We start from the raw sequence: 20,742 nt of genomic DNA, 5'->3' as shown, positions 1-20,742 counted from the left end.
GCCAGTGGCTACAGCTCTGATTAGACCCCTAGCCTGGGAGCCTCCATATGCCGTGGAAGTGGCCCAAAAAGACAAAAAAAAAAAAAAAAAAAAAGGAAAGAAAAAGTCATACTAAAGTGGACTGAATTGACCCATTTGGATCACTGATTGCCTCAGGATGAGTGGATTTAAGCAGGACGAACATCTGCCAGCCTGGGAGAAGTGTGGGTTCTGAGTCAGGCTCTGGCCTCTGAGAGCAGAGGTGCAGGCGCTCATCCTGCTCGGCCAGCCCTGCGAGTGGGGGCGCCCTGAGAGCTGCATCGCCCCCCATCCAGGGCAGTGCTGAGCAGGCACCAAGTAGATTAGGCTTTCAGCAGCTCTGGCCACATCCTATTATCCGTTGTTGAAAAAACCATCCCGATTTTCTAGGCTTTCTGGAATCGTGTTTGTGACGGGTTTAACATCTTTGCTCTATGTGTTAAGCATGTGAGGCAGGTGGAGCCAGAGAGCCCTGGATCCAGACCACCTGGGCTCAAATCACCAGCTGTGTGACTTTTCAGGCAAATTCTTTAACTTCCTGTGTCTCCATTTGCGTCTGTGAAAGAATGAAAATAGCAGCGCCTGGTGGACATGATCCGTGTAAGAGGGTCAAATTGATACAGGAAATGAATGCCCTCAGAACAGCATCTCTTCCACAGCAAGCACTTGATAAATGCTACCACGATTATTATTATTTGCTATTCTTACCACTATTTCATTGGGTTTTTTCTTTTCTTTCTATGGCTGCACCCACAGCATATGAAAGTTCCTGGGCCAGGGGTCGAATCGGAGCTGTAGCTACAACCTACACCACAATAACACCAGATCCCTTAACCCACTGCACCGGGCAGGGGATTGAACCTGCACTTTTGCAGTGAGCTGCTGCAGTCAAGTTCTTAACCCACTGCACCACAGCGGGAACTCCTTTTTTTTTAAGCTTAAAAAAGTTGAATTGTAATAAAATACACATGACAGTTATCATCATAACCGTTTTTAGGTGTACAATTCAGTACTATTAGGTTGATTCACATCATTGCGTAGTTGATGGTGTTTGCCTACCTCCAATTCCAGTTTTCTTAACCATTCCTTTTATTGCAACAGCACGTGCTTTGTGCAAACACCAGATTTATGCATCTGGACATAGGAGAGGCCTGTTGACTACCCAGGCCATTATCCTAGGACTTCTTCATGGATTAAACAGGCACCATCGGTAGCATTATTTCTGTGGGAGAATACATTTAAAGTGCCAATCTTAGAGTTCCCTTGTGGCTTAGTGAGTTAAGGATTGGCGTTGTCACTGCTGTGGCTCTGGTTACAGCCATGGCCTCGGTTCCATCCCTGGCCTGTGAACTTCTATATGCCACTGGATACAAAAAAAAAAAAAAAAAAAACTCACAGTATTGTTAATAAATTAATATTTAAAAAGTAAATAGGGCGTTCCCATCATGGCACAGCGGAAACGAATCTGGCTAGTAACCATGAGGACGCAGGTTCCATCCCTGGCCTCGCTCAGTTGGTTGAGGATCCAGCATTGCTGTGAGCTGTGATGTAGTTCACAGATGTGGCTAGGATCTGGTGTGGCTGTGGCTATGGTGTAAGCCAGTGGCTACAGCTCCGATTGGACCCGTGGGTGCAGCCCTCAAAAAAATAAAAAAATAAATAAAAAATAAAATTCCAACCGTGATTCAGGACACAGCCTGCTTTGAACATGGGCAGTGCCTTACTTTGTCGCACCTGCAGTACCTGGCACCTGGTGGGTTCTCCATGCCCATCTGTTAATATGGCTCACACTTAATCTCCTCTCGCCCTTCAGAACTCTAAGCCTTTTGTGCCTCTTGACTCTGGCAGGAGGTGAAGAGGTCCCTCAAAAACTTCCCATTGTCCCTGGCAGCAGAGCCTGCAGGTACTAGTCAACCCTGCCCCCCACACCAGGCCTCCCTCCCCTCTTCTCTCGCTGCCTTTCCTCTCCAGGGCCTCTTCTCCCTGCTTGGCCTCCTGGACATCAGGGTCTAGGGCAGCACAACCTTTTCATCCTCTGACCCTGGCGCCCGGTGCCGCGTTTGGTTGTGTTGGGACCATGTGGAGACACCAGGCAGGATCATCAGCCTCCTTCCGGGAGGACCTATTCGGCTTCCCACCCCCAGCCGCCTCCTCTAGTTGGTGGCGCCCACCCTTAGCCCGGGGACTAGCTTGCTCAATTGAGCCAGAAGCTTGGGGGACAGGAGATCCCCCATCCACATGAATAATTCCCCCCGAGGTAACCAGGAAGTCTTCAAGAAATTTTCTCTTACCCCTCAGGAAATGCCATTTGGTTCCTTTGAGATATGGGGGCCGGAGGCCATTTAAGTTCACCCTCCAGAGAAGGAAGCCCTCAGCTGATGTCATGTCATCTCCATCTCGTCTTCTCGCTCTGTCCCTTCTCCACACGCCTCTCCCTCATCTTTGCGCTGCCCTGGCCCCCTCCCTGTGAATGCTTCTCAGGGTTTACCTCCAAAGGGCTAACTGGCTCATCTGAAACCTGATCCCTTGACTTCTTCATTCTCTTCTTGTGTGGGGATTTCTTGAGACTGTGATGAACAGAGCTAGCATCCAGCCAGGAGCAGAAACCTCACCTGTGGCTGGTGTAGACCCACCCACACCCTCAGCCCTGGACCACCAACAGAGGTGGCTCATTGGAGGCCATCCCACCCACAGGGATAAAGATTAGGCCTCAGCATCCCCGCAGGTCACCTGTTCTGTTCCGTGTCGCCCCTTTCACCAAATGCTTATAAAATTCTGGGAGCTTCCATAGGATTTATTGTTTATGACCTCAGACGTCTGTGAATCATACATGCCGAACGAGGGCAGTTTTCATCTCAGGCCCTACAAGGGAATTCAGTGAGCTGGAAACACTGAAATGGGCAGGCAAAGGGTTAGCCGAAAGTCTTGGCTCAACCTCTTGGAAGGGCAGTAGGAGGGCCGCGTTGGGGTTGCCGCAGATTGGGTGGCTTGAAGACATGCATTATCTCACAGAGCTGGAGGCTGGAAGTCCCACCCCAATGTATGGGCAGGATCAGTGCCTTCCGAGGCTGTGAAGGGAAAAAGTCCATGCTGTCTCTCTGCCTGCTTCCCAGTGGTTTGCTGGCCATCCTTGGCTTGTAGATCTCACATGGTTTACCCTCTGTGTGCTCTTCATTTAGCACCTGTAGCTTCGTGTTGCGTGTTGATGTGTCTGCCTTCTCCACTCAACCATGAGACCTTGAGAGCAAGAACCACATATCCGTACTCTTTTCCAGATTCTGCATCAAACACATTACGCCACACACAGTCTGCATCACTGCAAGTTCTTTGCCTCCTTTTAGATCGTAATGACTGTGGCAAAAGCTTCCCTTCCAATCACGTGGTGTGTGTGTGTGTCCATGTCCAAGGTCCCCTTTTCATTAAGGGCACAGCCAGACCGGAGCCCACCCTGCTCCATCATGACTTTATCTTCCCTAATGACATCTGCCGTGATCCTTTTTCTAAATAAGGTGACATTCTGAGGTATGGGGGGGGGGCGCGTAAACATACAGATTTTGGAGTGGGGGGACACAAGTCGTATCAGGGGGTGACAGAACCCGAGTATGTATATGAAATCTGTTTTGAATTCCATCTCAAAACTCGGAGCAGGAGTTCCGTTTCGGCTCATCAGTTAATGAATCCAACTAGCATCCATGAGATTGCGGGTTCGATCACTGGCCTCGTTCAGTGGGTTAAGGATCTGACGTTGCCGTGAGCTGTGGTGTAGACCAGCAGCCACAGTTCCAATTTGACCCCTAGCCTAGGAACCTCCATATGCTGCAGGTGCGGACCTAAAAAGCAAAAAAAGAAAAGCCTCGAGCCTTTCATTTTCGTATAGGTCTTTATATCATTCATTGTTCCTACTAAACTGTCTGGGAAATGGTCTCTTTGGTGTTGCGGGGGCACATGGATCACTGAGGATGATGAGTGAGAATTACCTGCTCCCCCCCCACCACTTTCATCTCCCTAACTTCTCTTATCATCATCCATGGGCTTAGAGAAAGCATGAATGGGGAAATGTGATCCTGGGGTGTGAGACAAACTTGATCTTAGCCTGTGCTCTGCCCTGGAAATTTCCTAGTCAAACCCCAAGACTTTAACCAAAGGCAGAGTTTTGTTTTTTAGGGTCTACTAGTTAATCATTATATATTGTGATTAAATTGGGTCCAAAAAAAATTTTTTTTTGCTTTTGACTATTTAGGGCTGCACCTGTGGCAAAGAGAAGTTCTCAGGTTAGGAGTGGAATCAGAGCTGCAGCTGCCGGCCTACACCCCAGCCACAGCAACGCAGGATCTGAGCCACATCTGTGACCTACACCATAGCTCATGGCAACACCAGATCTCCGACCCACTGAGCAAGGCCAGGGATCGAACCCACATCCTCATGGATACTAGTCGGATATGTCTGCTCCGCCACAACGGGAACTCCAATTGGGTCAAATGTGGGTGAATTTTGGAGACACTTTTCTAATGAGAAAAGAAGCTGAGAAAAGAAATCAGCCCTTTTTTGTGACCATCACATTCACAGTCCTAATTTGTGGGGGACTCTTTGGTAGTGAGAAGAAGGACTCTTTGGTATCTAAAAGAGGTCTACAGAGAGAAGGGTTTGGGATCAGAAAGTACTTTCAGCCAGAATGAGGTCCCAACCAGACCTGGGTCTTCCCACTGACCGATTACTTGCGGCTTTTCCTCTCTCTTCCTTGTGTGTTTCTCTCCCATATCAAGACCTTCAGACCAAGGGCAATGTGGATTATTTCCCAGTTTTCCAGCTGGGCCGTTCACCAAGAACAAACCCAGACATCAAGGCCAGACCAAAAAAAAAAAAAAACTTCTTGTTTTAGACAGAAGACTCCTACATCTGGGGGATTTAATGCACCCACTGTCCTCTCAGTGCACTTCCTGTGTCCGGAGCTTCTCTGCCTGCCGCCTCTGGTCTCATAAGTTTCCATACCCCGCTGCCAACTTATAATAACAGAGGCAGCAGGGCAGCAACGTCAGAATCCACTCCAAACGTGGGCACGTGCTTTGCAACCTGAAACAAAGCTTGGAAGGGCTCAAGGCAGACCTTTCGGCCTTGACAGTGGTTGTGCCCAGACCACCAGGAGCCTGGAATTAAATACCCTTAGATCCAGTTCTCTGCCATTAATGTTATCAGCTTCATCAAGTACTTCCTCTTTCAGTGGTGTCTGCCGAGAAATAAATAAATCAAGCTCCTCCGAGTCCTGTTCCTGCCCAGATCCTGAGTCAGAAGTAAGATCTGAGCTGGATTGTCCAGAGCACTATCTCCCTCCGTCATTGTTCCCAAAATCTAGGCAGGAACAGAGAGTGAAATTTCTCCAGGACATTACATCAGTTCCTCTTTTCCCCTTAGCATGAAAGTTCTTCCTCTCGCAGCCCTCCCCGACTTCCTAAGGCTTGTCCTGAGTGCACACCCATCCACTGAGCCTTGAAACCCAGGACATCAAAGAAAGCCTGCAGGTAACCAGACGACTGGCCACCGCCTGTGTCCGTTTGGAAATTTGTAAGACAGGAAATGGATTCGGGAAATGGGATTTTGAAATACATCGTCTTCATCATCCTTGAGTGTTTTTAAACCTGAATAAGTTTAATGAAAGGGAGACGTTCTGTAAATGGCATTTAGAAGAAAATATATGAAACTTCAAAATGCAGCTGTCTTAAATATGGCTTCCCGTGATCATATTCGGTGACAAATGAGACGTGAACCATGGACAAAAGATAAATTCATTTTTGTGGAGGGCAGAATTGATCCATATTAGCTCTGAAAAGAAAACGTGCCTCATCCCTGAGAGATCACAGATCATGTCTATCATACTAATTATCGCAGCTATTAAATAAGTTAATTCCACGGGCCCAATCGGTACCCTGTAAGTATTTACTTGCACTGAGGTTAAAGTGAGGAAGTTGGTACTTGTCATCCCAACCTGTATCTTGCAAGGTTGAGTACTTTAAATCCCTTTATAAAATTATAATCAGAGATCCTTCACATCTCCTGAAAACGAATAGCACCTCAGTATCATCAGCTATTTTATGAATGTGCACATTTTTCCAACAGTCTCATAAGAGTTTTTATAGTTGATTTGAATCACAACCCAAGCAAGTCTGTCTGTACTTTGCAGATGGTTTGATGTGTCTCTTAAGTCTTTCTTTTTTCTTTTTAGGGCCGCACCCTCAGCACATGGAAGTTCACAGGCTAGGTAGCAATCAGAGCTGCAGCTTCCAGCCTACACCACAGCCACAGCAATGCCAGATCCTTAACCCACTGAGCGGGGCCAGGGATCAAACCCACATCCTCATGGTTACTAGTCAGGTTAGTTTCCACTGAGTCACAGTGGGAACTCCTCTTAAGTATTTTTTAATCTATATATAGGTCTCCATTTCTATCTTTCTAGTGCGTATGCTTGCACACTCTCTCTCTCTTTGCTAGCTGCTTAAGAAAGAAGGTGGCCATGTTAATGTAACTTTTCCCCTGTATATGGTATAACCTTTTTTCCCCCCTCTGGTTGCTTTCAAGATTTTCTCTTTATCTTTGGTTTTTAGCAGTTTGACTGTGTGCCTGGATGTAGCTTTCACTGTATTTATCTTGCATGGGATTTACTGAGCTTCTTGGATCAGTATGTGTATTTGTGGTTGTTGTTGCTACAAATTTGAGGACAATTGGCCATTATTTCTTCAATTTTTTTCCCCATTCTTTCTGTTTTCTCCTGTTTAACAATGTTACTATGATTGTGCAGGAAAATCATCTTAAATGTTTTCTTAGAGGAGCACACAAGTATTTGGGGCAGGATATCAAAATCTTTAATTTGCTTCAAAATAACTTAGTTAAAACATATGCATTAGGTAGGGGGGATAAAAAAAACTCTCCTCTATCCAAAAAAAAAAAAAAAAAAGTTTTCTCCTTCTTGAACTCCAATTATATTTCTTTTAGACCATTTAATATTATTCCATAGATCACTGACGATCTGTTTTTGTTTTTGATTATTTGTTTTCAAATTTACTAGTCCTTTCTTTTCTCATTTCCAATCTACTGTTAAGTCCATTCAGTTCAGTATTTCATTTCATGTACTGTATTTTTCAGCTATAAAATCTTTTTGTATACTTTCCATTTTTTTCTGATAGTTTCCTTCCGTTATCACTTATTATGACCATCATTTTAAGTGTTTGAACTTATTTATAACAAGTACTTTAAAGTTCTTTTTTGCTCATGCCAACATCTCAGAGTCTATTTCTGTTGACTGCCTTGAATATGGGTCACAATTTTCTGTTTCTTCATATGTCTAAAAAAATCATTATTGGATACTGAATATTATAGATAACACTTTGTAGAGATTCTGGGTCAAGTTATATTCCTCTGAAGAGTTTTCATTCTAATGCTAGCAGACAGGTAAATGACTAGCCAATCACTTTGAATTTGTGGAGGCTTCGCCTTATATTTGGTTAGGGAAGATCTAGTTCCATTTTGCCTTTAGCCCTTAGCAAATCCCTTTGTCCCAGAGTATAGTCCTCACTCCTAAGGTGTGGCTATTCTTGGGTAATAAACACCCTGAGGTATTTACAGAGCCTTCCTTGCCAGAAGTCAAACTCTGAACTCTATCTCCAGTACTGTGGCCAGCATCTGAGATTTCTGCTCATATCTTGAACAATACAGCTATTGCCTTTCACTGAGCTCTTTGGAGTTCCCCCTGCATGTGTGTTGTTCAGGAGCACATGATAAGGATTTGTGAGAACTTTATCTACTCCCTCTGAGGCTCCCTCCTTTATGGAATTTGTTTTCTCAATTTTTTTACCCTTTTGGCAGCTTTATACTCTACTCCCTGACATCTCAAGCGGCTTTCTGTTCATTTTCTAGCTGTCCCATGCTACATGAACTGGGGCAGACCCTCAGGGTGAAAGCTGTATAAATTTGGCTCTCACTCTGGGCAGTTCCCTTCTTTCAAGAGCGAAGTCCCCTTCAGTTTTCTCCAGTACCCTCACCTAACTTCCATAAGTATATTTTATCCAGATTCTATCATTTCTATATGTAAGAAAGTCTGATACAAGTCACTCTGTCATTAACTGGAATCCTCTTCTCCTTTGTAAGCATAGTGATTGCATACTGTAAATACTTCATCTTGCTTTGCTTAGCTTTTTAAAAAATGAATTTTGGTCAATTGTGATAGATTTTCAATGTTAATTTCGGCAGCCCAGCAAAGTGGTTCAATTAGACATAAATATACATTCTTTTTCATATTTGTTTCCATTGTGGTTTATCACAGGATACTGAATATAGATCCCTGTGCTCTACAGTAGGACCTTGTTTACCCATTCTATATATACTTTGTATCCGCTAATCCCAAATTCCCAATCTGTCCCCTCCTGCTTTGGTTATCTAACTGTAGAGCCTGGAGACCAGTCTTTAGCAGAATCTTGAGATACTTCTCATTCCATTTTATAGCTGTGTAGACCTCCTTCATTTAGAAACATGCTGACATTTCTTAAACCAGACTCCTACTGATAGCTATTCCAGTGGTGAAGCGCTTTAAAATTCCTGGCAGGATGTTATACAGTGGTTACAAAATAAGCCCTTTACCTTCAAGTAGACGCTCTTTTAATGCTCATGAACAATATTTCTTTTGTTCATGGTCTCATATAATCGGTGAGATCTAGTGGAGTCCCCATTTTCCTATTAACGCTGTATAAAATTTTAAGAAACCATCTCCCTTGCCTCTGTGTTCTAACCCTATCAGACTCCCAGGTCCCCTGTATGTGTTCTTTGTTAGATAGCATCATGATGGATAAGGAAGATATCTATGACTTGCTTTATTCAGAACCATGGACAAATCTTTGACCAGAACAGGGACCTGCAAGTATGCACATCCTTTCAGGTGGGAGAGCTCTGGGAACAGGTGTTCCAGAGATGCCTCATCAAGATGAGTATGGTACCCTGGAGAAAGCTCCATTCTTGAAGGCAGGTTTCTTTTCTTCCGATCCTTAGCAGAGACTCCTACAGCCACGTATGTGCTGGTCCTGCCTTCAGTCCAGCCCACGGAACTACTGCTGCTGCTGACCTGTATACATGTCCGATGTTGTCCTTGCTCAGATGTCTCCAGCCTGAAAGTTCAGGGGGGATGGGGTGGAAGTATTGTCAGGGTTGTCCATCCCTCCTCCTTCTCACTTAACGCTACCTGTCTGACCCCCTTTTTAGGGACCATACACATAGAAGGTGACCCTAAATCTTCTTTCAAGTACAAGGTTGTCATTTTATAAATTCAGCCCATTGTTCATGCTTAGAGCAAGGTTTGGCTTTTTTGTTTTTTGTTTTAGAGCTGCACCCACGGCATATGGAGGTTTCCAGGCTAGGTTTTGATGAGACTTTCCTACCAGTTTCTACATAGCAATAAGGCAGATATTATAATAGATACATAGGTTCTAGAATCTGACTGGAGGCTGGGTAACGTTGGTAACTTGCTCAACTTTTTTTTTTTTTTCTTTTTAGGGCCACACCACAGCATATGGAAGTTCCTGGGCCAGGGGTTGAATCGGAGCTGCAGCTGCCAGGCACAGCCACAGCCACGCCAGATCCAAGGCAAGTCTGTGACCTACACCACAGCTCACAGCAACGCCAGATCCTTAACCTACAGAGCGAAGCCAGGGATCAAACCCACATCCTCATGAATACTAGTCAGGTTTGTTACCACCCTGCCACACCGGGAACTCCCAGTTGTTTAACTTCTTTATCTTTCCATTTTCTCTCCTGTGAAATAGAAGTAGCAGTAGTATTTCCTCCTTAGGCATGTTGTCCCTTTTAAACAATATAATCCAGCTTATAGGATATATAGTCGTTGCGTTATTATCATTGTCATTATCATTAATACCAACCACTCCTGGAGGCAGAGACTCTGCCAACTGGGTTATGAAAAGGTAAAGCAGTGAAAGCAACTAGAGGGAGACCCTAAAGGACCCTGAAAGCCACATCGAAGAGTCAAACAACAAAAAGATCATGAATGTTTGGCTTCCTTGTGTTTCTAAGCCACTGGAAGGTGATTACGGGAGTGTTTGTAGATATTCTTAGCTTCTCTGGCAGCAGGAAAGGAATTTCAAGTATGTGTACTTTAACTTTTGAAGCAGTGACAAAGACCTCGAATCCTTGGAAGAATGGTGCCCCTGCTTCCCATCGCCCTCCACAGTTGCCACTTTTAGGACCACAGTGAGGTCCTTCTCCTGACCGTCCAGCCGGGTCTCTGATTGTCCTTCCCTCTGCTCCACAGATAACTGTGTCCAGAGGACCCCGAGGCCGTCGGTGGAGAACGTACACCACAACCCTCCCACCATTGAACTGTTGCACCGTTCCAGATCGCCCATCACGACAAACCACCGGCCTTCTCCGGACCCTGAGCAGCGGCCCCTCCGGTCCCCCCTGGACAACATGATCCGCCGCCTCTCCCCAGCCGAGAGGGCCCAGGGACCGAGGCTCCACCAGGAGAACAACCACCAGGAGCCCTACCCCCTGTCAGTGTCTCCCATGGAGAATAATCACTGCCCACCGTCCTCTGAGCCCCACCAGAAGCCCTCCAGCCCCCGGCAGGAGAGCACGCGGGTGATCCAGCTGATGCCGAGTCCCATCATGCACCCCCTGATCCTGAACCCCCGGCACTCCGTGGATTTCAAGCAGTCCCGGCTCTCGGAGGACGGGCTGCACCGGGAAGGGAAACCCATCAACCTCTCCCATCGGGAAGACCTGGCGTATATGAACCACATCATGGTCTCCGTCTCCCCGCCTGAGGAACACGCCATGCCCATCGGGAGGATAGCAGGTAAGCGTGCACTGCCCTTGCCACCCGCCAGCCCCATGCTCTCCTCAGAGCCTGGCAGCCGCCTCCCCCTCTCGCAATGAGGCGCCCTCAACGGCTCTGCGAGGGCAAGTGGAGGCTTCTGCCTACTGAAGGCGAAATCCCTAATGGGCTCGTTAATGAGGCCCTGGGATGGAGGACTTAATGAGCCTCAGAAGTGTTAAGAAACACGTGTCCTCCGTCCAGCTTACAAGGAGAGTCACATCGGTATCGCGGCTGAGCGAAAACATTGAAAATAAAAGGTTTATGAGCATGTTAATGGCCCTGTCCCAAAGTTTCCAGCAGCTAATTAATGAGCAGGCACAGCATAAAGAACCTTTGATTCAGGCCTGTAATTCCATCCTATGGGCAGGAATTCCATGCAGCCTTCACCTGGGGAGGGAGTGGGAGAGAAAAGCAGGATGAGGGTGTTGGAGGCAGGTGTTGCTGGGTCTATTGGGCAGAGGAAACCACTCCCGAATTCTTTTCCTTTTATGACGACAGGCCCAGATTTGCTTCCCTAAGACGAGAAACCAGTGGAAACCGGTGAAAAAAAAATCACCACATTGTGTTTTTGCTGGCCCGCCCATAATTTACATGAAGTCATTCTCCAGAAGCTAAATCCTGTAACCTCTTGGCAATGTTAGCTCTTTTCCTAGAGCTCCTCTCCATTCACGAGACTTTTTTTTTTGGCGCACCTACTGTGCACAAACACATCAGAAAGTAGGGAGTGTGGAGCTGGTTTCACACAATTATTTCGAGGGATTTAAAATTTGCTGGGAGAGACAGGTGTGAAAACCGCTGGGATATAAGGCAGAAGGAAATAAGCCCTCTGCCCTGCTCAGTCAAGGCACAAGCATTTGTCGAGTACCTACTGTGTGCTGGGACGATTCAGTGCTATGGAAGCAATGCAGAGAGAAGGACCCTTTTGACTGGAGAACTGAGGAAGGGAGGTAGTTCAATGCTGAAGATGATTATGGGCCAACCGTGGGAGGGAGACATGGACACAGAAGAGGAGTCAGAACTGTTCAGGGAAAGGTGAGACGTACCCCTTCATCCTTGAGACCATGCTCCAGGACAGAGCTCCCGCTGAAGCCAAGGATGGAGCAGTGCTCACAATAGCATGACAACCCAGGTCCCGCAGGCTGCTTTTAACTACCTCTGCCTTGGCTCATTGTCTCCCCCCCCCCTTTTTTTTTCCAATCTTCCTAGGGCCACACCCATGGTATATGGAGGTTCCCAGGCTAGGGGTCAAATCGGAGCTACAGCTGCCCACCTACACCACAGCCACGCCACATCTGAGTCACGTCTGCGACCTAGACCACAGCAATACCGGATCCTTAACCCACTGAGCGAGGCCGGGAATCGAACCTGCATCCTCATGGATACTAGTCAGATTCGTTCCCACTGAGCCACGATGGGAACTCCTCAATGTCCCTTTTTTAAGTCATTTGTTTCTAAGATTTCCTTTAGCCCCCAGGGCACCTCCAGTGTCACCTTGATTTTATCATTCTAAATAATTTACATCAGGGACATTGAATCAAGAAAATGGCCAAGAACTGTGATGTATAGGCTTCAAAACCTGTGAAAAATGAAATGATCTATGCTTAGAATGTGATTCACAGTCATCCCACAGGGTTGGGAGTGAAAAATGGGTGGGGCGAGCCTAAAATAAGGTTAGTCATGAGCCGATGGCTGTAGGTCTGGGTGATGGATACACAGGCGTTCACATTATTGTTCTGTCTACCCTTACACACATGGAAGGTTTTTTGGTAATTGAAAAAAAAAAAAAAAAAAACTATGAATAGAAAGAACAGGGGATAACGCAACAAAGAGCTTATTAGGCAAAGCATGTGAATTTCCCCAGATAATTGATAATTGGAGAAAGAGGATGGGGTCAGTATATTCCTGGGAATAACACAGATGACCTGTCTTGGGCTTTCCTTCTCGTCTGTCCACACCCTTCTTGTCTTGTTTCTTCCGTGGTCTGGATGGCAGTGCTGGACACTGTGCGGATACTTTCTACTTGTTTCTAATCCTCAGCACAGCTCTTCAGGGCAGCTTGTTGCCATCTTCCTTTTATATGGAAAGGTCATTTACGGGGGAAACCTCAGAGGAAGCTGAGCGCTGGAGAAGCAGAGGTCACACAGGGCTGGGTGACAAGGCCACAGACCAGCCCTTGCTGCCCCGCTGGCTGCTGTCTCCTGAGCTGCCCTTGTAGTATCTGCCTTTTTCATCACGGTCTGGCTGGTCCGCCTCCCCTGTGATGCTGTCTGCACCGCAGACTTTTTAGCCACCCGAGATAAGCCCCATATATTAAGTTCATTGTTTTAGACGTAGAGCTGTTTTCTCCCTTGTTTGTTACGTCTGTACATTTTTTTAACATGAGTCTCTTAAAATTGTGCTATTCTATTGGTATAGTCAAAAGTTTAATAATCTCCATATGTCTGTATTCCCTAATTTAACCAAATCCAGATTTGCTAATGTAACCGAAAGGCACTGTTTTTCCTCTCAAGGATGAGACGAGGTTGGGGAGTCCATGATATAACATTTAGTCTTGACCCTGGAACCCTCTGAACAGAGCCCATCACAATTGCAGGCTTCTTGGTTTCAAGTGGGATACCCTGGTGTCTCCACCCCGAGCCTTTCAGTGTCTTTCTGGACGACTCAGATCCTTGTAGAACTGATGCTGCGTGTACTGGAGTCCAATGCACTGAAAGATTCTTAGGTACGATGTCAAGTTCTGTAAAAGCTGTTCAGATCCCTGTAAAGCAGCTTCTAGATGGCAAAACTTAGTTCCTTCAGCCTTTCACGTGAGCACAGAAAGCACTAAAGGCGCTGCACTGTGTCACACAGCATGTCACTCTGAAGAAGACTGTCACCGGAGGTATGCATAAGAACACTAATCACGGATGTGGCTTAAAAAGGTACCCGTTCTGATACAGTTTGTGCAGGGACTCCTGGATGTATGGCTCTGGATACCTGCTGTGTTTAGGGCACTGCGCTGCGCTCACGGCGGTGGGGTGTTCGCAGAGACGTCAGACACCGTCTTTGTTGTCAGGGAGCTGAAGACAGTTAGCTCCGAGTGCAGTCCATCTTCCAAGGACCCCCGTGAAGTGCTGTAGGAGGTCAGCGCAGGGGTGTTAGGAAGGCTTCATGGAGGGGCTGGCTTTTAGTTGGGCCTAGATGAGTGCTTTGAATGTGGACAAGCGGAGACTAGAGGAAAAGAGGTCATTCCAGATGGAGAAAACTCCAGAGCAAGAAAAGGCCTGGTGTATTTGTTCTATTTCACATAGAAATGTAAACTTAAGAATCCAGGTCCATTAAAAATCCATATTTTGGAGTTCCTGTTGGGGCTCAGTGGTCATGAATCTGACTAGTATCCATGATGATGCCTCGCTCAGTGGGTTAAGGATCTGGTTTTGCCAGGACCCCTAGTCTGGGAACCTCCATGTGCCCCTGGTACAGCCCCAAATAAATAAATAAATAAATAGATAATTCCATCATATTTCATCATTTTTTTTCCATATTTTAATATCTCTAAAATTGGGCGGTGTCATACAATTAAAGAGATTCCATGCAAAGTGATGATAGGTATTTACCTGGTGGAAAAACTAAAATATTCGATAAAGGAAATCTAGGAAGTAGTTGACAGAACACAAACCACAAATTAGATCCATTGAAATAGCACATGGAGCTGATTTTGAAAGGTGTCGCTTATGTTTTCAAAGTATAAAAAGGACTGTTATTGAGTTTAACAAGTTGGAGTGGCTGGTGTTTATGGCAGAGAATTTAACACAGGACAGAGTGGGTTCTGGTTGTTTATTGACTCGTCAGTGGTCTGTGCAACAGTGGGCAAGTTGCTTCTTTCTGTGCTATGTTCTGCTTCGTATCCTCAGGAAAGGGTTGCTTGGCGGCAGGGGGATAGGCGAGCATCTGTCACCTTTTAACATTTTCTCAGCCCACCTTAGCTGGCCTGTGTCTTGCTAAGGTGTTTCATAGCCAAAGAATGTTAGAGGCAGTGAGCATCGTACTTGGAAGGTTAGCACAGGTGATGCTGTGTTTTCAGAGTTTATTGAAAATCATTCTTAGAACTCCACGATTTCAAAGCTACAAAGGTCTTTCACAGACGAAGCAACTGAGCTTCAGGCCCATGAAGAGTCCAGCCCGGAGCTTCATCCAGCATTCTTTCCAACACATTCGTTTCCTTCGGACCCAGGGACTGGAAACGCTGGCCTGTGGGCCAAATCAGCCACCGCCTGTTTTTGTAAATCAAGTTTTATGGTCACATGGCCACACCCATTCACGTCCTTCTGTCTGTGGCTGCTTTGGGGCAGGGCTGAGGTGCGGCCGAGATTGGATGGCCAGCAGAGCCTCAAATATTTACCCACTGGCCTTTTAGAGGAAAGGTCCACTTGCTCTCTGTTCTGCGGAGCTGCGTTTGTGTTCAGGATGCTTGGACTCATAGGCATAACGCAGGAGGCAGAGGTAGAAAACACTGTCCCTTCGCTCAAGGAATTACTTGCACTTCAGAGAGTGAGGGGAGCCTAAGACGTGTGCAGGCAACAGGGACAAGTGATAAAAGGAGGCAGCTAAGTTCTAGACTGCAGACTGCTTGCCGACCCGCCCAGAGTAGTTATAACACCATCATTAACATAAATAAAATACAGCTGAGGAAAGAAATTGTAGCTTGGTATACCTGGACGATGTCGTTAAATCATTCACGCATTTATTCAAAAATCATCACGTGTCTCTCTGTGCCAGGCATGTTCCTAGCATCTCTAAATGCCAGATGGTGTGTCTTTGCAGGGTTAAGGCAATAGCGCTCTTACTTTATGCGATCAGAAAAACTAAGCCCTGCTTTGGTTTTACCTAGAGACAGCTCCGTTTTAAACGAAAAAGTTTAAGTCATTTTTGGCTTTCGCTTCCAGTTCTTCAATTCCCTTAAAACCTGAGTTGCCAGAGTCTTCCCGTCTGCTAGTCCCTTCCTTGGCCTTAATCCAAAAGTCTGCTAAGGAGGCAAAATTCTTTGGCACACTGGTTCATAATCCCTTCGTGGCCCCTCATCTGCTGCACAAAAGTGGGGGCTTTAGCGGTCTGTACACACCTGGTTGTTCAGAGTCCATAACCCACGCAAAGAGAATATTTCTTTTCTTGCGCCTAGCTCACAACTTTTGCTTAAGTCTCTTGATTTGCTTTGCAAACTTGAACGGCTTCATGGTCTGTGAGGGTATCATTGGTGAGTTGATTCTGCGGCAGGTGAGACTAGAATGATCCCATCCCCACTCCCAGCTCCGGTGACCCCGATGTCCAGCCCTCAGATGGACTTGTTTCGGCTCCTTAAAGGGACATTTTAATATATGTGTGTTATCTCCCAAGGCTGCATTTTTAACAGTAACAAAAACATTCTCATCAGAAGTTCCTATGTGGTGCAGCAGATTAAGGAGCCAGCATTGCTGCGACACAGGTTCAATCCCTGGCCCCGGAGAACTTCCACATGCCACAGTTACAGTGAAAGAAGGGAGGGAGGGAGAAAGTGAGAGAAAGAGGAGTTCCTATTGTGGCTCCGCAGAAATGAACCCAACTAGTATCCATGAGGTTGCTAGCTTGATCCTTGGCCTCGCTCAGGGGATTGAGGATCCAGCGTTGCTGTGAGCTGTGGTGTAGGCGCAGATTTGGCATTGCTGTGGCTGTGGTGTACGCCACCAGTGGCAACTCCAGTTCATCCCCTAGTCTGGGAACCTCCATATGCCGCAGGTGCAGCCCTAAAAAGAAAAAAAAAAAAAAAGCAGGGAGGGAGACAAAAAGATTCTATCACCAAAGAGATAGAGTTGTGTGGCTTACCTGTCACCTGGCTAGAGCAGTGTACTTTCTTGGTTGGGCTTGATTGACTGGATGAGTCCTGTATGCACAGAAATGCAAGCCTGGGAGCCTCTCATCTGACTTCAGAGGAAGGAACCTAAGCCGGAGGAGACTCCAGGGCTGGCAGACGGAGGCTCATCCTCAGGGGCTTTAGCGGGGAGTCCCACAGCACCCCTCTCTCTTGTCGTTGCCATCTCTGCTTCTTCCCCTGTGGTATCTGTGGGGAGTGTCTCAAATGAGGCACATGGACTTTTCTAAATGAGCCTCCGGAACAGGCCTGAGGGGGGAAAAGGCGTCGTAAAGGAGAAGCCCACGTGGCTTACACTAAAATGATAAGGACAGTCTCGTCCCTGGGCCTTTGGAATAAGGTGTGGGCATGTGCATGCATGTGTGCACCCTGCACTCATGCACGCGCGCGCACACACACACACGTGTAAATGCTGTGTTTGGGGAAGAGAAAGGACGGGGTTATAGGGGCCCCCTCTGCATAAGCCAAAGGGGCTTGGGGCTTTAGGAGCAGCTAGCAGAGCTCTGTCCTTCCACACTCTCCGCTGTAGCCCCCAGACCCAGCCCTCCTATAGCTCCCGGCTTGGGGTTTTCACCCACAGCCAGTGGGGGGAGCGGGAGGGTGCCTGGGGCAGCAGGTGGACCTGTGGCAAAGAGCTTTGCATGTAAATATACAGCACCTGCAGGGTAATGTCTAAGTGTGGGCGCCCTGCTCATTTTTCTTTGCTCTGCTCCAGGGCTGCAGAGAGGAGAGCGCAGAAGGTACAGCCAGCACCACTGCCCACTGGAGCGGGCACAGGCACTGACCCAGAAGGCCTGGGTCTGGGCGTTTGTTCCAAGGGATGCAGGGCTGCACGTGCAGCCCTTCTGAGAACCCTAGTTTCCTTATTTCCTTGGAGACTCACCTCCTGAAGCTTTGCCCGCTGTCCACATATGGAGGCGATGGGTGACACCATCAGAAAGGGCAGAGTCCTTCACTCCAGCAGGGGTAGCCCAGGTGGCCTGACCTCACACACTGCCCAAGTCACTGCACTTCATTTACATTGTGAACGACTGGGAAATCAAAGAGCCCTAAAAGAGAAGTTTCAGGACAGTCTTTTTTTCAGGGGAGGGGGGGCTATACCCACAGCATGTGGAGGTTCCCAGGCTAGGGGTCGAGTCGGAGCTACAACTGTCAGCCTACGCCACAGCCACAACACCACCAGATCCGAGATGCGTCTGTGACCTCCCCCACAGCTCACAGCAATGCCAAATCCTTAACCCTCTGAGCCAGGCCAGGGATTGAACCTGTGTCCTCATGGATGCTAGTCAGGTTCCTTACCACTGAGCCACAACTGGAACTCCTGGGCAGCCTTTTTAAAAAACAAACAAAACAAAAGCCAAAAAACACTACCAGCGCAGTAGCTAGGTGGAAAATAATAGAGGAGGCTTGAGGCAACTGGAAATCGCGGTTCGTTTCAGGCCAGGCTTTTCTGTCACACGGCAGCCCCTGGATGCAAATTCCCAGGCTGCCCCCACATCTGAGCCAGCAGGCTCTTCCTGGGCTCCAGCTGGGGCCTGCTCTCAGCTGGAAGGCATGAGTGCTGATCCCAGCCCTTCCCAGCTCCACACCTCCTGCAAGCCAGAGGTGGAAAGGGTTAGCCGTGTTTGCAGCCATGGTCCTTCTGCCCCAGTGAAGCCAGGGAGCTTGGATCGGTACCCTCCGCCTGGGCTTCTCCCTCTCCCAGCGTGCCGCCGCTGTGCACAGATGGCTTCTGTTTTCCTCCACCCCAGCCAAGCACAAGCAATTGCCCATGGTAAACCCATCACCTCTGTGTATGAACACAGGGTTGGCTGCACTGGATTTATCAGCTTTCTGCTTCTAGATAATGGCTGATCTAGCATTGAGGAGGACAAAAAAATAGAAAAAAACTAAGCTGCAGATAGGCCTCCTGCATGTTGTAAAACCTGTGCTTCTATAAGCAGGGTTTCTCAAGCTTGATGCTCTTGAGATTTGGGCAAGTAATTTTTCTCTTTTTTTTTCCCCCCTTTTTAGGGCTCCACTGCTTGCATATGGAGGTTCCCAGGCTAGGGGTTGAATCGGAGCTGTAGCTGCCAGCCTACACCACAGCCACAGCAATGCCAGATCTGAGCCACGTCTTTGACCTACACCACAGCTCAAGGTCCTTAACCCACTGATTGAGGCCAGGGATCGAACCTGCATCCTCATGGATGCTAGTCAGGTTCTTAACCTACTGAGCCACAGCAGGAACTCCAAATAATTCTTTATGCAGAGGTGGGGGGACAGGTGGTTCTTTTGTGCATTGTCAGATTTTTAAAGGCATCCTGGTCTCTGCCCGCTACATGCGCATAGCATCCCCCACCCCAGCTGTAACAATGCAAATTGTCTCCAAACATTGTTCAGGACCCCCGAGGAAGCAAGGCTGCCTCTATTTTAGAACCATTGCTATAAAGCAGAGAAGCAACTTTCTGTTTTTCATGTTACTTACCTGTTTTGTTGCTGAACCCAAAATCAGTGTATTTGTTTCTCACAATAAATTTCAAGCAATGAAACAGGAACACTAGGCCTCTCCTTGTTGGTGATTATATCCACAGAACTCTGGTTTTACAGACCTTCATTTAAAATTCCATTTGGGCAGTTAAAACAACATAAAATTACTTTCTTAGACACTTTCCCAAAATTTAAATTAACCACTGTCATAAAACATTCCCTTGTCAATAACTTGACTTGCCCACTCAGATTTTTTAAACATCAGTTTTGTCTAGCATGGTGTTTTTGTTTTTTTTTTTTCCATTAGAAACCATGTTGGTTATATGTGAAATGCCCATCTTTTTACAGTCTCTCCACAACAAGCTTGTACAGTGAGTCTCTGGTAAGAGACAGGCGTGGGAGGGAAAATATTTCTCCCTGACCACAGGAAAGGATTTTTCACAATGGCTTTTAACTGTGGAAATCCAGGGTACCTCACCCAGCAGGAAAGAGCGAGAACTCTCTTTCTGCAACTGGAAAATAGCCTTTTACTTGAGCGAAAGCCTTTCTTAAACTTCCTCTTATGTCCACATCATGGACATTTGTTTAAAATTCCCATATTCCCTGATAGAGAAAGACTTTTAGTTTAGGAGAAATTTATCTAAAATTAATTAAGACTTTGGGATATAAATTTTTTTTCATATGCATGTTGAAATGTTTTGTCATGGGATAAACTTTTGCGTAGAGAGTTTGGTGCATGTTACTCTTTAGTATTAAGCAGTTTTATTGATGATCAAAGAGTATTTTATCTGTGTAGACATGATGGATTTTGACAAAGCTGAGAAATTATTGGTGGGCCATGGCACCAACCTCCAGAGGATCTAGGGAACTTAAAAGGATCTGCCTTTTATTTAAATACATCTTAAAAACAATAAGTCATATGGCTTGAACTTCGATTGTTTAAAAAAAAAAAAGGAAAAAAGTTGTATGGTCAGAGAGTTATTTTTAGCATCTGGCATAATTTTTAACTAAAGAAACAAAAAAAATCAATAGCGTTATAAAAGCCAGTTATGCTCTGAATTTGAAACAACTGCTTTATGCCACAAAATTCCTGTCGCTACCTCCGTGAACTGAGTAATGCGGTACATCTTGAATGTCAACATATTTTTATTTCTCAGCTAATGTTAGCTTTGCTGGGTTAGATGTCATTTAAAATGATCAACTGGCAGCTTGTGTGGGGTTACTTTCCCATTTATGAAAGGGAAACGTTTGCAAGATAACAAGGTCCTTGCACCTCATACGTAGAATCTGTTCTCTAGTAAACCCCTGACCTTCCTTCACCAACCAAACACAGCTCATTTTCGGTCAATGGTTTACAAAGGTCTCGGTTTGATGTCTCTAAAGAACCAGCAGGGTAGTCCCGCCAGCGCTGGTTAAGCCTTCCTTGGAGAAATGGTCTGGTTTGCATTTCGCCATTTTATGAGAAATAGAATGTATGAGGCAGTAAAAGAGAAGCAACAGA

General features: G+C 46.5%; 1 protein-coding gene across 6 annotated transcripts in view; it reads left to right on the top strand.

Moving 5' to 3' along the window:
• Nucleotides 1-20,742, top strand: part of ETV6 (ETS variant transcription factor 6) — a 253,951-nt gene that overhangs the window by 219,057 nt on the left and 14,152 nt on the right. For 4 of the 6 annotated variants that reach the window (XM_084956744.1, XM_005652587.4, XM_001924598.7 and 1 more), the window contains one exon: nucleotides 10,322-10,867. In XM_084956744.1, coding sequence (XP_084812870.1) covers nucleotides 10,322-10,867 — 546 coding nt within the window. Of the gene's footprint in view, nucleotides 1-10,321; nucleotides 11,397-12,125; nucleotides 12,432-13,222; nucleotides 16,671-20,742 lie in introns of those variants that run through there. The other 2 variants (XR_014803833.1, XR_014803834.1) reach the window with 2 other exon arrangements.

This window comes from Sus scrofa, chromosome 5, assembly GCF_054392235.1.
Source record: "Sus scrofa isolate SSC_HxYL_T2T_F1_AM1 chromosome 5, Sscrofa_HxYL_maternal_Yorkshire_Landrace_v2.0, whole genome shotgun sequence".
Lineage (NCBI taxonomy): Eukaryota > Metazoa > Chordata > Mammalia > Artiodactyla > Suidae > Sus > Sus scrofa.
The sequence above is the reverse complement of the archived record's forward strand: the minus strand, read 5'-3'. Positions and strand labels throughout refer to the sequence as shown.